This window comes from Talpa europaea, assembly GCF_964194135.1.
Source record: "Talpa europaea genome assembly, chromosome: 1".
Classification (NCBI taxonomy): domain Eukaryota; kingdom Metazoa; phylum Chordata; class Mammalia; order Eulipotyphla; family Talpidae; genus Talpa; species Talpa europaea.
Window position 1 is genome coordinate 46075775 of NC_140073.1, and position 15156 is coordinate 46090930.

Below are 15156 nucleotides of genomic sequence, written 5' to 3' on the forward strand. Positions count from 1 at the left end.
AAGGGAAAAAATAGGGAATGGTTAAGGTTGAGGTGAGAAAAGCAGGGACAGAGAGATCAGCAGGTAGGCAGGTGCTGCTCTGAACAACTGCTCTTTAACCAAGCTAAACATTGAAAAAATTTCCATCATTTTGAAGTACATTACCATAACATTAAAAAGGAAAAAAATGTTAAGAAAATGTATCTAATTTTTAAAGTTATCACTGGAATATGCTGGAGTATTTTGGCTTTTTGTAAAATATAAATAATGAAGACACTGACTTTTTTTGTGCTTGTGAAGCTAATAGATCATCTCCACGAGACAGGCAGCAATGATGAACTGCAATACGTTATTACTGAAGGGGAAGGGTTCAAGCCAATATTCACACTGCAGTCAATGAAATAGTAAGGGAGCCAAAGCAGTGAGCTTCCGGAGCAAGGTGGAAGATGCCATAGGGGATTAGCAGGAACAGCCTCCTTCACTGACTGGCTGCTCCTGAGGCTTTTCCAGTTTTATGTCAATCACTGAAACAAAAGTTAAGGATTCACAACTGGGAAAGCAGAATTTCAATTCTGCTGAACACAGACATCTCTTTCAAGTTCCTTCCATTTTTATTTGGCTTCAGAGTTTACAAAACCACTATTTAATTTATAGCATCCTACCATATGAGGTGTTCAAACGGAACAGACTTGCTTCTATCTATTATGTGCAGCAAGGGTCAGAATAAGGTTAAGTCCTATTCATGGGAATCCATCCTAAGGAAATTTATTCTATAGGAGCAAGAAACCATATAAAGATGATATTCCTTATGGAGTTATCAATAATAAAAATCTGAAGATATCCTATAGGCATTCTCACAACAAGGAAGGAATTTAATAAATGATGGGACTTCAACTCTGTAGACTAGCATAATGTTATGCTATTAAAAGTAATAAGGCACAGAAAACATAAAACAGAAGTGGAAAAAGCTGAATACAAAATGCTATGAATTCTATGGTTTAATAAAATCACCTGCATATGGAAAACCAAAAGAAGGTAAATATAAAAAAAACAATAAAAATATAAAAATTCAAAATCCTTTGAAATAGCTAAGATTAGATGTGCTTCATTATGTCTTATTTCTGAAAGCAGAAGCAACAATAAAGCTCTAGAGTGAACTCTATCCTGTTTGTACCAAGTAGAAAGCTTGAATGTTAGAAAAAGTAGGGAAAGAAAATACATATACTGTGGGGAAAAAGTGCCGAGCCAATGGGACTCAAAATTAAGCAGAAGACTGGGATCCAGCTCATTAAAAATCAAATAAGCAAGCAAGCAAACAAGCAAGCAAAATACTCTCACTGATTAATCATAGTGAGCCAAAGGCTGGAGAGGGTGCACTTGGGTAACCAGATCTCATTTGACATAGAAAACCTTGGCACTTCCATACAGGCCCATAGGTCATCAAATCCTGGCTGTAAAAGGCAATGGCATTCCATAACCGACCCAGACCGGTCTCTAAAGACTATTGCTAAGAATAAAAATTTTTCTGATGAAAAGGATACTGTCTTCTCTGCTTCTGTCCTGTGTGCTTTCCATTCCAGGCAAAGCTGCTGCAACACGTCGAAAGAGCTGTGAAAAAGAGAGAATGTGGTAATTGGGAAGGGAAAGTTAGCAAATCGTATTAAGTAAAGGCATATGGATACCACAGGATGGTGAGTTAAAGGGTATGGTTCTGGGTTATTCTTCACTTAGATCTTAGCATCAAGAAAACATTAATGTTTATTCATTCTATGGAAATTAGATGACAGGTTGTCTTTTGGTTCCTCAGTTTCTCTCTGTAAAATGGACTTGAATTCATAATATACTTAACTGACTGGATTATTGTGATAATTAAGAGAAATCATTATGTAAATTGCTAAGGACTAAGCTATTATGTAAAATCTTTAATAAGCAGTAGTTCTATTTCTATGTGAGACTAGTCACAATAACTCATGATCCTGTGGCTGGGGGAACAATGAGTTTTACCAAATGTTATAAAATTCTGCAGTGAATTCTGGGACTACCGCAAAATGTCAACAGGTACACACTTCATTTTTAAGAATTTACTATCTATCACTGCTTAGAGAGACCACCTGTAGTTTGGATCACATCAAATAAAAATTTATCAAATAAAAATCTAAAATTGCAAAAAAAAAAAAAAAAAAAGAATTTACTACCTAAAACTGGTAGGAAAGGTGTGGGTATTGAGAGAGACTTTCTGCAAGTCTTAAAGCAGAACTAAAATTTTCTTACTTAGAATAATCTAGAAATCTTCACCAAAAACTCATTGTTTGCTTCTGACACAAAATAGTTATTAAACTGCTTACCATTTCAGCTCCCATAATCAAAGTTTATTATAACTAGCTTAGAAACTGAAATTTTTCTCTTGTGGGAGATGCATGGGGAAATTTACTTTCTATGAAAATGGAGTAAAATGATGTTTACAAGTTTGAGGCTTCTTAAAAAGTTAAAATAGGTTCTGGGTTTCCCCTGGTGGCGCAGTGATTGAGTGCTGGGCTGCAAAGCTGCCCAAGCCTCTGCAACGCTGGTTAGATCCCTGGCTGCCAGTGAGGGTCCCACATGGCGCACAGACCTCTCCTGCAGCGCCCGCTGCTCCCCTCAGCAGTGTATTTCATCAGTCTGCCTGTTCTGTTCCCCGCTCTGCCTCTGGTGAATCCTCTAGCCCTCCCACGCATCTGGCCTGTACCCTGGTTCTTGTATAAAAATAAATAAATCTTTTTTTAAAAAAAGTACATAACCAATTAGGTATTTCAGGTATTATTATATTCCAGTTTGTCTATCCATTCTCATAATATAACACAGAGCTCAGCTATGAGCCAAGAAATGCCAGTACTAACTACCCCATTATTTCAGCTTATGACCCCACAAATATTAATTTCTCTATACTTTAGACTCCTAATAAAAAAGGGGGAATAAAGGACATATGATGCTTCTCCTTAGATTATTCTCCTCTGCTCCTAATCAAATCTGCCTAGCAACTCATGCTTAAGGATGGATTGCCTGATAATGTCTTAGAAAACTTCCTTAGCCCCAGATTTCTATAATTCCCTACCTAATAAAAATATTTCCATATACTCCAGTAGTATCCTTTTCTTCTTCTCCTCTCAGAGCTTTTATTACACTAATTGTAATGGCCAATTTACCTTTCCCTCTAGATTTAAAACCTTTCCCTCTAGATTTAAAACCTCTGGAGAGGTCCAGGCTCTTATTTCGTCTTTGTTATCCTAGTACTTGACATACAGTAGATATTTTTATAAATGTTAGCTTAAGGAGTGACTAGTACATATGAAAACACATTAGAAGGCATAGAGTATAATATAAATGGTTGATTAGTGCATTTATCTACTAGCTTTTCTGGTGTGTGTGTGGGGTCCATTAGATCTGAATTTCCAGATAATCCATTAGGCATAACTATCCACAATAATATTTAGCAGATAATATAAGAGAAAGCTTGCAATCCTTATGCTCACTCAGTCTTCCTGACCACCTCCCCCACAACCCCCTTTGGATGAGAGACCAATGTACTCAGTTCCTTGCAGCAGTATAAGAAGGCTAAAAGGGATTTTAAATTTATATGCATGCAGTGAAGAAAAATATGATACACTTCCACTTGATGAGAAAACAAATGCCACTGGATATCTGCAATCAAATATGAAAGGATTCAATTAACACAAGCAAATGTAACTACAGGCAATGACAACTAGAAAGATCAGATTAACTGGTAGATCCATCAATCAGAGAAATACATATTTAAAGAAAACAATAGGTCTCCATTTTTTACAAAGTTAAATATACTAAACACAAAGAACAAATCCCCTTATTTTTACATTCAAAAACAGTTATAAAGAAATACTTCAGGAAAGCTTTTGTGTAAAGTTCTATTTTGAATGCTTTCCCTCCAGACCAGTGGTTTTCAATACCTAAACTGCATTAGAATTACCCAAGAAACTTAAAAACAAGTAACATATCAGCTATTAGGTTCCCATTCCCAAAGGTAGATTCCACTGATTTGAGGTAGGCCTGGGCCTTTAGTATTTCATTCAAAGATCTCTGGATAACCCCAAGGTGCAGCCAGGGTTAAAGACCAATGCTATAACCATAACTTGTAAGGAGTATAAAGCAAAGGTGAAGCCAATACTGAGTGTTTTGCCAGAATCTTTACTTGTTTCCTCATTTCTTTATATTAACATGTGAGGGAAATATTAATATCCTTTCTAGAAATCTTAGACTGAAAAGAATATTTAGCATAGATAGATCAAATGAATAAATATAAAGCTACAGCTCCAAAGTTCTTACTTTTTACTATCTTATGCCATCTAATATAAATGGAAGTTCTTGCTAAATAGAAAGCACTTCTGTGGAAAAGGCTGTATGAAGAAATGATAAACAATCCTGGGCAAGAGGAATTTGCTTTGTGAAAGACCATTATTATATATAAAGCACAGACATAAAACCTTAACAATTTTCTATTGACTTGAAACTTTTATCTGGATTACGCTCAGTAAAAAAAGTCAGAAGGAAAAAGAAAAATATCAGATGGTTTCACTTATAGAATATAGGGAAACTGAACAAAGGGTCAAAAAAAAAAGACAAAATCTGCAGGCAAACTATAGATCTGAGTTATACAGCAAGGAAGGAGGAAAGGGCTCAAACCAGGGGAGGGAAGAGCACAAGGGACAATGATGAAGGTTCACAGGTAATGTGGTGGTAAAAGATTTATGGGGACTACACCTGAGGGAAGAAATCAAACATTGCACAAAAATGAATACAAGGGAAAAAAAAAATTAAAAACAACAACAAAAAAGGGGCTCCCTGGTGGTGCAAGGGGGTAAGCCTGAGCACTATCAAGCTATCACCAGCTACTGCAACATGAATTGGATCGCTGGCCAGGTGGTGACCCACATGGTGCATCAGACCTCTCCTGTCTCACCCGCTGCTCCCCTTAGCAGTGTATTTCAGTAGATCTGCCTGTTCTGCTTCCCATGCTGTCTCTGGTAACTCCTCTTACCAGCCGCCCCCTTTCCAGCCTATACCCCAGTTCTTGTATGAATAAAAATAAAACTTAAAAAAAGGGGGCTCCATGGTGACTAAGGGGTTAAGTCTAACCCACTTGGTTCAGCAGACCTCTCATCTCACCAGCTGAACCCTTGAGCAGTGTATTTCAGTAAACCCGCCTGTTCTGTTCCCCACTGTCTCACCCCCTGAACCTCTGGCCTATACACCAGTTCTTCTATACCAAAATAAATTAAAAATAAACAAATAAAATTAACCCTTTGCACTCCGAACCATTCTGGACATTGGCTACCAGGTACTCGACGCTACTTTGCGGCGGAAACGTGCATTTACAGACCCTCGTATTATTTAGTATAATTTTGGAACCAAGTAACGTATTATAATGATATTGGACTTAAATGAATTGGGTGACATCGAGGAATGTGCATTTGCAAAAAAAAACCAGTATTTTATTGTTTATAATTTTGTACATATGGTAAGGTTTTGTAACACTCCCCAATATGCATTGCAGGCTGATTAGTGCATGTTTGACATGTCTGTATAGAGGTCTATCTGGAGCTCATCTTCACTACTATTTGTGTCATGAGACTCATTCGTGGTTGGATGCTTTGCCATTGTTCTAATAAAAAATATGAATAAATGCATGGGTTTAAAATTTCTAATTGTTATTACTAACTGACAAGATGATATTTACCAAAATAGCTTTCACCAAACAATTTATTCACTAAGAAAAGAATCACTTTTCCGATTTTCTCCTCGTTAGATCCATGTGCACTGCTTGAAGCTTCAAACCAAAATGAGCTCAGCTTTGAAAATCTTTTCCTCCAGATGTAGACTTGTTTATTTGTAATTATATATCTCACTATACAGTGCGCGCTATGTTCGAAAACCGACCTTTCTTCTACAAACTCCCCTTATCGCTCTTTTCAAGTGGCATCGCGAAGTGCTCGGACCGTCGTGAGCACGCATCTCACGTTCTCGTCCGACACAAAACCCGCTGACATTTCTTGTATATATCTTAGTAATTTTACGATATTTTGATTTAATTTCTTGTGCCATTTCAGGATAAAAGTTCAGGGAAACATGCATGTCTCAAAAAGTTGCGTTGAAATAACTCAATTCCCGGTAATCACTAATAAATTGCAATGTCCCCTGAGAGGGGACATCCGAGTGATATGCTAGAATTCCGATGTCCCCTGAAAGGGGACAGCGGAGTGCAAAGGGTTAAAAAACAAAACCAAGAAACTTTTATCTACAGTTTTTTAAAATAGAGGCATGTTTTATTTCTTTCTTTATTTTATTTGTTTGTTTTGTTTTTTTTGTTTATACATGCACTGGGTACAGTCAGAAGCGCGGGAGGGCGAGAGAATTCACCAGAGCCAGAGCGGGGAGCAGAGCAGGCAGAAGGACCGAAGTACACTGCTGAGGGGAGCAGCGGGCGGCAGGAGAGGTCTGCGCGCCATGTGGGACCCTCCTCCGGTGGCCAGGGAGCAGCCGGGGATCGAACCAGCGCCGCAGAGGCCGCGGGCAGCTTTGCAACCCAGCGCTCAACCGCTGCGCCACCGGGGAGGCCCTTTATCTACAGTTTTAACCAATGTACTTGAAAAATCCGGTACTCTTCCAAAATATTGCAATTACATCAAAAGAAATGTTACTAACCTAGACCCAATTCAGTATATCCCATAATGGGTCAAGAAAATGCTTTACAAAAGCCAAGCTTTATCCTTTCAGAAATATGTTATGAGGAGAAGGAAAAAACCCTAGGGGTTTAAGTTGTTTTAAATAATCATTAGAGGAAAATTCACTTTCTTAAATGCCAATGATATGCAGAGAGGCTTCTGCTAGATTACTTATCAAAGATGAGTAAGTATGGGGCCATACTGGTAATACTTTTTTTAAAGATCATACTTGCATTTACTGAGAATCTACTTTCTATAGAAATTCTGGGGCATTCTCCCCAGGATGTTTGTCAGACATATTCTTTTCCTAGAAAAACAGTATTAATTTCACACTGACCTCCAAGTGCATGGTATTTTACTTGTAATTTCTAGGGGAAAATAGGCATATTTAAGTTGTAGTGAGAGCCACAAGAGATTATTTGAAGGAAGAAAGCAAGGACTCCCAACTCCAGGTACTCCCAAGTAAGCTGTACTTGGGAGGGGCAAGGAAGTCCTATCGGTTCTTATCTTTACTGTGATTAACTTGCATATCATATCTGCATATTATGCATTTAATGAGGAGTTAAATATCCCAAATGTATGAAGAACTCAACAACCACAAAAAACCCCAAACAATCCAATATAAGAATGAGCAGAACACTTCTGCGAAGACAATGGCTAACAGGCACATGAAAAAATGTTCAACTTCACATATTAATAAAGAAATTAAATCAAAACCACAATGAGATACTACCTCACATTGATATTGCAAAGACCAGAAACAACATGTTGTGAGGGCACAGAGAAAAGGAAACTCTCATATATTTACCAAAATTGTAAACTTGTACAGCTTCTATGGAAAACAGCATGGAGATTCCTCAGAAAACTAAAAATAGGGTTGACCATGGCCAGGGAGCTAACCCACACAGCACAGCAGATCTCTCCTATCTCGTCCACTGCTCCCCTCGTATTGTATTTCAGTATATCTGCCTGTTCTGCTCCCCACTCTGTCTCCAGTAAATCTTTTCACACACCCCCATATCTCACCTCAGCACTTGTATGCATAAGTAAATAAATAAATCTTAAAAAATAAAAACAACTAAAAATAGAAATGTCATATGACAGGCAATACCACTGTAGGTATTTCATAGCCAAAGAATAAGGAAACATTAACTTGAAAAGATATTGGGTTGTCAGAAAAGTCATGACTCATTTTTGCTTGAAAAACAGAAAAAATATGTCATGACTTTTCTGACAACCCAATATATGTGCAGCCCCATGTTTACAGCAGTATTATTCATAATAGACAAGACATGGAAACAATCCAAATGCTTACTGACAGATAACTGGATAACACAATTGTGGTATATACACTCAATGGAATACTGTTCAGCTATTTAAAAAAGATGAAATCTTGCCTTTTGCAACAACCTGGAGGGAACTTGAGGTGATTATGATAAGTAAATAAGTCAAAAAAGTGAAAGACTTGATGGTCTATCTTATGTGAAATATAAATAACCAAGGCAAATGAACTAAAAAAAGTAACAGCAAAATAGTTCTTAGACTCTGAAAAATATAGTGGTTACCAGAGGGGAAAAGGGTGGGAGGAAAAGGTAGAGGGGGGTCGGTCATTGTGATAGTGGGAATGGAACTTTGATGATGGGTATGGTGAGACATATACACATATTGACGTGTGAAACTGTAATACTGAAATTTAAATCGTTTTGTAACCAGTGATGTTAGTAAAATTTTATTGAAAAATTAAAATTAACAAAGTATTTTATAAGAAATTCCATCCTACAAAGAGCAAGCTAAGCTAATGTTTCACCAAATTACAGAAAAATTTCCACTGTGAACATAAACTTTATAAATATAGGAAGTTGTTTTATGAACATGGTAATTCTCATACCAGCTCGAGTAAGTGTTCATATGATTTTTTGCTAAATCTCTATTTTAATTCTAGTTGTCTGGCAGTTCTTCAATGATTATTTTATTAACTGTTTTTGTACTTCTTTTTCTTTTAAAAGATTTATTTGTGCATACAATAACTGGGGGTGTAGGCCAGAGGTGGGGGTGGGAGGTGAGAGGATTCACCAGAGATAGAGTAGGGAGTAGAATAGGCAGTACTGAAATATATTGCTGAAGGGAGCAGTAGGTGAGACAGGAGAGGTCTGCTGTACCATGTGGGTTAGCTCCCTGGCAGGGGGTCAAACATGCTGCAGTGTGGGCCTCCCCAGTGGCGCAGCGGTTGAGCTCTGGGTTGCGAAGCTGCCTGCAGCCTCTGCAGCACTGGTTAGATCCCTGGCCACCGGCGAGGGTACCACATGGCGTGCAGACCTCTCTTGCCGTGCCCACTGCTCCCCTCAGCAGTGTATTTTGTCAGTCTGCCTGTTCTATTCCCTGCTCTGGCTCTGGTGAATTCTCTTACCCTCCAGCGCCTCTGACTATCCCCAATGCTTATATAAATAAATAAATTTAAAAAAAAAATTCTGCAGTGGCTGGCAGTAGCTTGATAGTGCTGTGTCTTTAACCCCTGTGCCATCAGGGAGGCCCCTATACTTAATTCTTAATAGGTCTTCAACCTTACCATCTGTAGGCTATTTTTTACAGAGTAACCAGTGGTTCCTTTTAAATCCTAAATCAATCACCTAAAACCTCTGAGTAAAATTTTTCAACAGATTTTTATCTTATTTGGGTTAAAACCCCAAATCTTTGTTATAGACTACATGGATTTAGACCTCTATAACACAGAACTATCTCTCTTTGAGCTCAAGTGCTAATCTTTCTCCCCTCTCTCAAACTTTACTATCTCCTTACTATTCCTTAAACATGCCAAGTACCTTTGAGTTAGATTTCTGCCTAAATATCTTATCACAGAGGTTTTCTCTAACTATCCTTTTTTTAAAAATCATTTCTATTATTATTATTATATATATTTTATATAACTTTTGTACAATTTATGCATTTTCTTTTTTTAAAAAAGTTTATTTATGCGTACAAGAACTGGGGTATAGGCCAGAGGTGCAGGGGGTGAGAGGATTAACCAGAGACAGAGTGGGGAACAGAACAGGCAGACTGACTGAAATACACTGCTGAGGGGAGCAGTGGTGAGTCAGGAGAGGTCTGCTGTGCCATGTGGGTCACCTCCGGCCCAGCTGGGGAATTGAACTAGTGCTGCGGTAGCTGTGGATAGCTTCACTGTGCTTCATCTTAACCCCTTGTGCCACCAGGGAGGCCCCCAATGTATGCATTTTCATCTCAGTGAAATTCGCACCACCCATTCACCCATGAACCATCACCATGGTCTCTTGTGCTCTTCCCACCTGTTTTGATCCTACTTCCTTCTTTCCCACTGCAGAATGTCTCTGGTATAGCTGCCTGTTGATTTTGATTTTTACTTTATTATAATTACTTTTTTTCCCTGATCCCTTATTTGGATCCTCTACAGTCCTCCTATGAGTGAAACCATCCGATATTTTTCTTTTTCTTTCTGGCTTATTGCACTGAGCATGATCCCTTCCAGCTCCATCCATGTTGCTGCAAATGGCATGAGTTTAACTTTTTTAATTGCTGAGTAATATTCCATTGTGTATATATACCACATCTTCTTGATCCAGTCATCTATTTTTGGGCATCTGGGTTGTTTCCATAGCTTACTTACGGTAAACAGTGCTGCAATAAACACAGGGGTGCAGGTGTCCTTTTGGATTAATGCTTAACTATCCTTTTTATTTTTTTATTATTTTTTTTTAAGATTTATTTATTTATACAAGCACTGGGTACAGTCAGAAGCGCGGGAGGGTGAGAGAATTCACCAGAGCCAGAGCAGGGAACAGAACAGGCAGACCGACGAAGTACACTGCTGAGGGGAGCAGCGGGCGGCAGGAGAGGTCTGCGCGCCATGTGGGACCCTCCTCTGGTGGCCCCAGGAGCAGCCGGGGATCGAACCGGCTCTGCAGAGGCTGCGGGCAGCTTTGCAACCCAGCGCTCAACCGCTACGCCACCAGGGAAGCCCCCTTAACTATCCTTTTTAATATCATAGCTGCTTCACTTTTACTCTTTATTTCTCTGACATTACTTCATTGTCCTTCACTGCACTTATAACCTCATTAAGCATTATATTTTCATTTACTGCCTAACTCTACATACTAGAATGTAAACTCCAAAATTGTATGGACATAAGTTGTTTTCCTCACTACTGTATTTAGACTGCCAGTAAATAACATCACAGAATTGGACATGCATGAGGTGATAAAAACACCTGTTGAGTAGACTGAAGAGAGCATGGGCAGTATCATAATTTATATTCATTAGATGTATGGATTCATAAATATTCAGTGACAGTGAAGTATTACAGTGTCAGGAATATGAAGCACTGAAGAGTAAATTCACATATAAGAGGCAGAATAGTACAGCATTAAGAGCACAGATTTTGAAACTAAATAGAACTAAACTCAAATTCTAGCTTAAGTTATAATCATAAGCATATTATTTAGTCTGAAAACTGATTTCTTCTCAGCAAAATGAACATATTCATCTACTTCATAAGGACACTTTAAGTTGAGATAAACACTGGACTCTAACTCATAATATTTAGGTAATTCTGGGAAAGTTATATTGTTTCTATACCTCAGATTTCCTCTGTAAAATTAAAGCAACATTACCAAAATATCTAAGCACTTATATATTATTTTGTGCAGTGCTTTGTAGGAAGGCAATAAAGATATGTTTTAAAGCTAATATTTATGTCATAGCAGTTATACAATGTGAGTTACATGATCCTCCATTATATGCTAATTTGTGTTCTCCCTTACAGTATGCTGTCTTTTACTCATCCAAACCAAATACAGTCCTCAAAAGTTTAATCCAGGTTGTGGTGTTTTTAAACAAAGCGTTATTCGATCATTCTAAATATACAAATATAGTTCCTTGAACCAACAATCATTTTACTTCTCAATAATAACTACGGATCTTGCTGTCTGTAGCACTCACTAGGCATTTATTATGTATCACCTACCCTCTATTGCACCATTTCATGAGAATGTGATGCTTTTCAACCTATAAATTTCTTGAAGTCAAGAACCAAATCTTACATAACTTTATAATGTTCAAGGCACCTATAATGGTCTTGCATATTGTAGGTAACTTGATACCTGTGGATTAAGAGACATAAGGGGGGCCTCCCTGGTGGCGCAGGCGGTTGAGTGCCACACTGTGAAGCTGTCTGCAGCCTCTGCAGTGTGGGCTCGATACCGGCCAGCCGGCAAGGGTTCCACATGGTGAGGCAGACCTCTTCTGTCTGGCCTTCTGCTCCCCTCAGCAGTGTACTTCGTCAGTCTGCCTGTTCTGTTCCCCACTCTGTCTCTGGTGGATCCTCTCACCCCCCGCATCTCTGGCCTATACCCCGGTTCTTGTATAAAAATAAATAAATCTTAAAAAAGAGAGAGAGAGAGAGAGAGAGAGAGAGAGAGAGAGAGAGAGAGAGAGAGAGAGAGACACATGAGGGCCTCCCTGGTGGTGCAAGGGATTAAGCACAGCACTATGAAGCTATCTGCAGCCTCTACAGCACTAGTTTGATCTTTGGCTGGCCAGGGAGCTACCCATATGGCACAGCAGACCTCTACTGTCTTGCCTGCTGCTCCCCTCAGCAGTGTATTTCAGTCAGTCTGCCTGTTCTGTTCCCCACTCTGTCTTGGTGAATCCTCTCATCCCCACCCCTGCACCTCTGGCCTGTACCCCAGTTCTGTATGCATAAATAAATATATCTTTAAAAATTTTTTTTAAATGTCATTATTTCTTAGTTAATACTTAAAATCAGCCAGTCATTTTTCTACATGCCACATATAGATTCACTTCAATTACTGAGAGTTAAAAGGAGAAGATTTTAACCTATGATTTAAATGAACTTATTAACAAAGTTTTAATTCTTTTTTGGTTTCATTCTCTCAATTCTTGGGGGTGGCAGGTGTAAGGGTGTTACTTTTTTTCCCCTTCCTTAACTAAATTTATCCTTTGACAAAGCAGGGCTCTCTGAGTATTGAATAAAATCCTAACTAATACATTGGTCATCTGAAGTATTTCCCATAAAATGAAAAGTGATGGTATTTGTGAGTTGAGAAGTTACCAAAAACTTAAGACAATTCTATAAAAAATTTCAATAGTAATTTTGGTCACATTTATGTTTAAAATATAGTAAAATCAAGTCCTAACAGAATCAGGAACTTAAGCAAAATCACGTGCACAAATAAGAAGAAAATAATACAGTAGCAAATGGGTTTTTAATTCACGTAAAGATTGTTTTATGAAAGAAATCCCTCTTCACTATTACTGTTTAACTATTTGTTGCTGCAGGGGCCAGGTTTTTGGAAAAACTTATGTAAATGTTCTAAAACTGGATTGTGATAATGGTTGCATAATCTTATAATTGACTAAAAATAACTGAGTTACACACTTAAAATAAGTGAATTTTGTGTTATGTAGATTATAAGCTGTTAAAAAAAATTTGTGCTCATAAAGTAGTAAATAAATGACACACCTTTGTCTTCTTAACATGCTAGGAATTATCTAAATTGGAAGCAACAAATATCATGAAGATACTAGCTATAACTAATAATACCCACAATACATGCTGATGACTTCAGAACTTCCAAACCTGTGAGACTACTTAAGGTCAGAATCAGGGGGCCAGAGAAGGGCTTTCTTTAGACATTAACCTTAACAGAATGATGTCCTGGAGGCCATACTTTTACATATAAGCAACTAGGTCACACTTTCATCAAAATGTCAGCAACAGAAAGCTAGATGAAGGCAGTCACTGCTTTGTCTTAAAACAACTAAATGTGATAATAATGTAACTTCTATTAACTCAAATTCTTTAATTGTAGTTTCTATGGGTTCAGGTGCTTATCACAAAATTCCACATACATTATGGGAAACAGATATTTTCTATACAATGTGGTAAGTTCGATGACAGTGGTTTCACAGAGTGAGAAATCTGAGAAAACACAGAACTCAATCATTGTTCAGAGCCTTGAGGTATGGTGGAGAATGTCAGAGAAAATGTCTCTGAAAAGTTAACATCTAAACTGAAATTTAAAAAAAGAAGAGGTAACAGTCAAGAAAGAAAAAAATAATTCTCAACAAAGAAAACAATAGCGTGGAACCACAAAACAGTATGTCATGAGGAGAGAATTAGTTGACAAATCAGTTATTTAGTTTATATGTATCAAAATAAGGATGGGAGATAAATTGCCAAAAATGAAAACAATACAAGAGAATTCTTCATAAAGTTCCACTTCATCAGTTTAATGGATTTTACTTTTCTCTTGACTGCCTACAATTTAAAAAAATTATTGATCTCTAAATCCTATAAATCTGGGATCATGACTCTCTCTGACACATAACCCTGAAGAATAAAGTAGTTGCATTTTTGGCCACCCACTTTGTTTTTTTTTATTTTTACAATCTGTATGTTTCTTTTTTTTTTTAATTTAGTAGAATTTTATTGATTGACCACTGATTTTAAAACTATATAATACTCACTTCTGTGTGTGTATAAGCCTCATTCACCTACCAACAAGTTCTAGTGCCCACTAACAGGTGAACACCTTCTAACCTACCCTCCTACAACCTTTTCCCTCCCTCCTCTGGTAACCACTCTATTTTTCACAAAGTTTAAGAGTTACTTTTGGGCAAACCCCTCTTGTAGAAAACAGTTTAACAGTATGGTCTCCCCCTGTTTCCCTGCCCCTTAAAAGATTCCAGTGATAAATACTGTTAAAACACCAGCAGTTTATTAAAGGAATACTATTCAGCAACCAAAAAAGATAAACTCATGCTATTTGCAGCAACATAAATGGAGCTAGAAGGGAAATAAGTCAGAAGGAAAAAGAAAAATATCGGATGGTTTCACTTATAGGAGGAATAAAGGGGAACCAAATAAGGGATCAGAGTTAAAAATAACAACAAAAAACAAAATTACCAGGCAACTATAAATCAGACACATTCTAGAGGGAAGGGGAAGGGAGAGGGCTCAAAACGGGAGGGAAGAGCACAAGGGACTATGGCAATGGTGCACAGGTGAATTGGTGATGGGAATTCTATGGGGAATACACCTGAGAAGAGAAAGCAATCATTGTACAAAAATAAACAATGACACAAAATACATATATTTTAAAAAAAACCAAACCCACTAGAATGTACTATCAGAGTAAGTAAAACATTACTCCAGACAACAAGTATTTGATTTCTTTTATTATAATTATACATCAAACTCTGAAATAAGGCCAATTTACCTGGAAACAATGCAGTAGGCATGTAGCGTAAGTATGTTAAGTTTACAACCGTGTAATCATACAATCTTGCAATCGTAATGAAGTGGCTGTCTTAGCCACAATCTGAAAAGTTTGGCCAAGTCTTTTCTCTTTTTCTTAAAACTATGCCAAATTGTATTTTTTCCACTGTAATA

General features: G+C 37.6%; 1 protein-coding gene across 3 annotated transcripts in view; it reads right to left on the reverse strand.

Annotated features, from left to right (window-relative positions):
- Positions 1 to 438: 438 nt before the first annotated feature.
- RAB6A (RAB6A, member RAS oncogene family) overlaps positions 439 to 15156 on the reverse strand; it is a gene marked incomplete at both ends in the record, with an annotated part of 75970 nt that continues 61252 nt past the window's right edge. For all 3 annotated transcript variants that reach the window (XM_084244032.1, XM_084244030.1, XM_084244031.1), the window contains 2 exons: positions 439 to 503; positions 1521 to 1587. In XM_084244032.1, the coding sequence (XP_084100158.1) occupies positions 439 to 503; positions 1521 to 1587 (132 nt within the window). The remainder of the gene's footprint in view (positions 504 to 1520; positions 1588 to 15156) is intronic.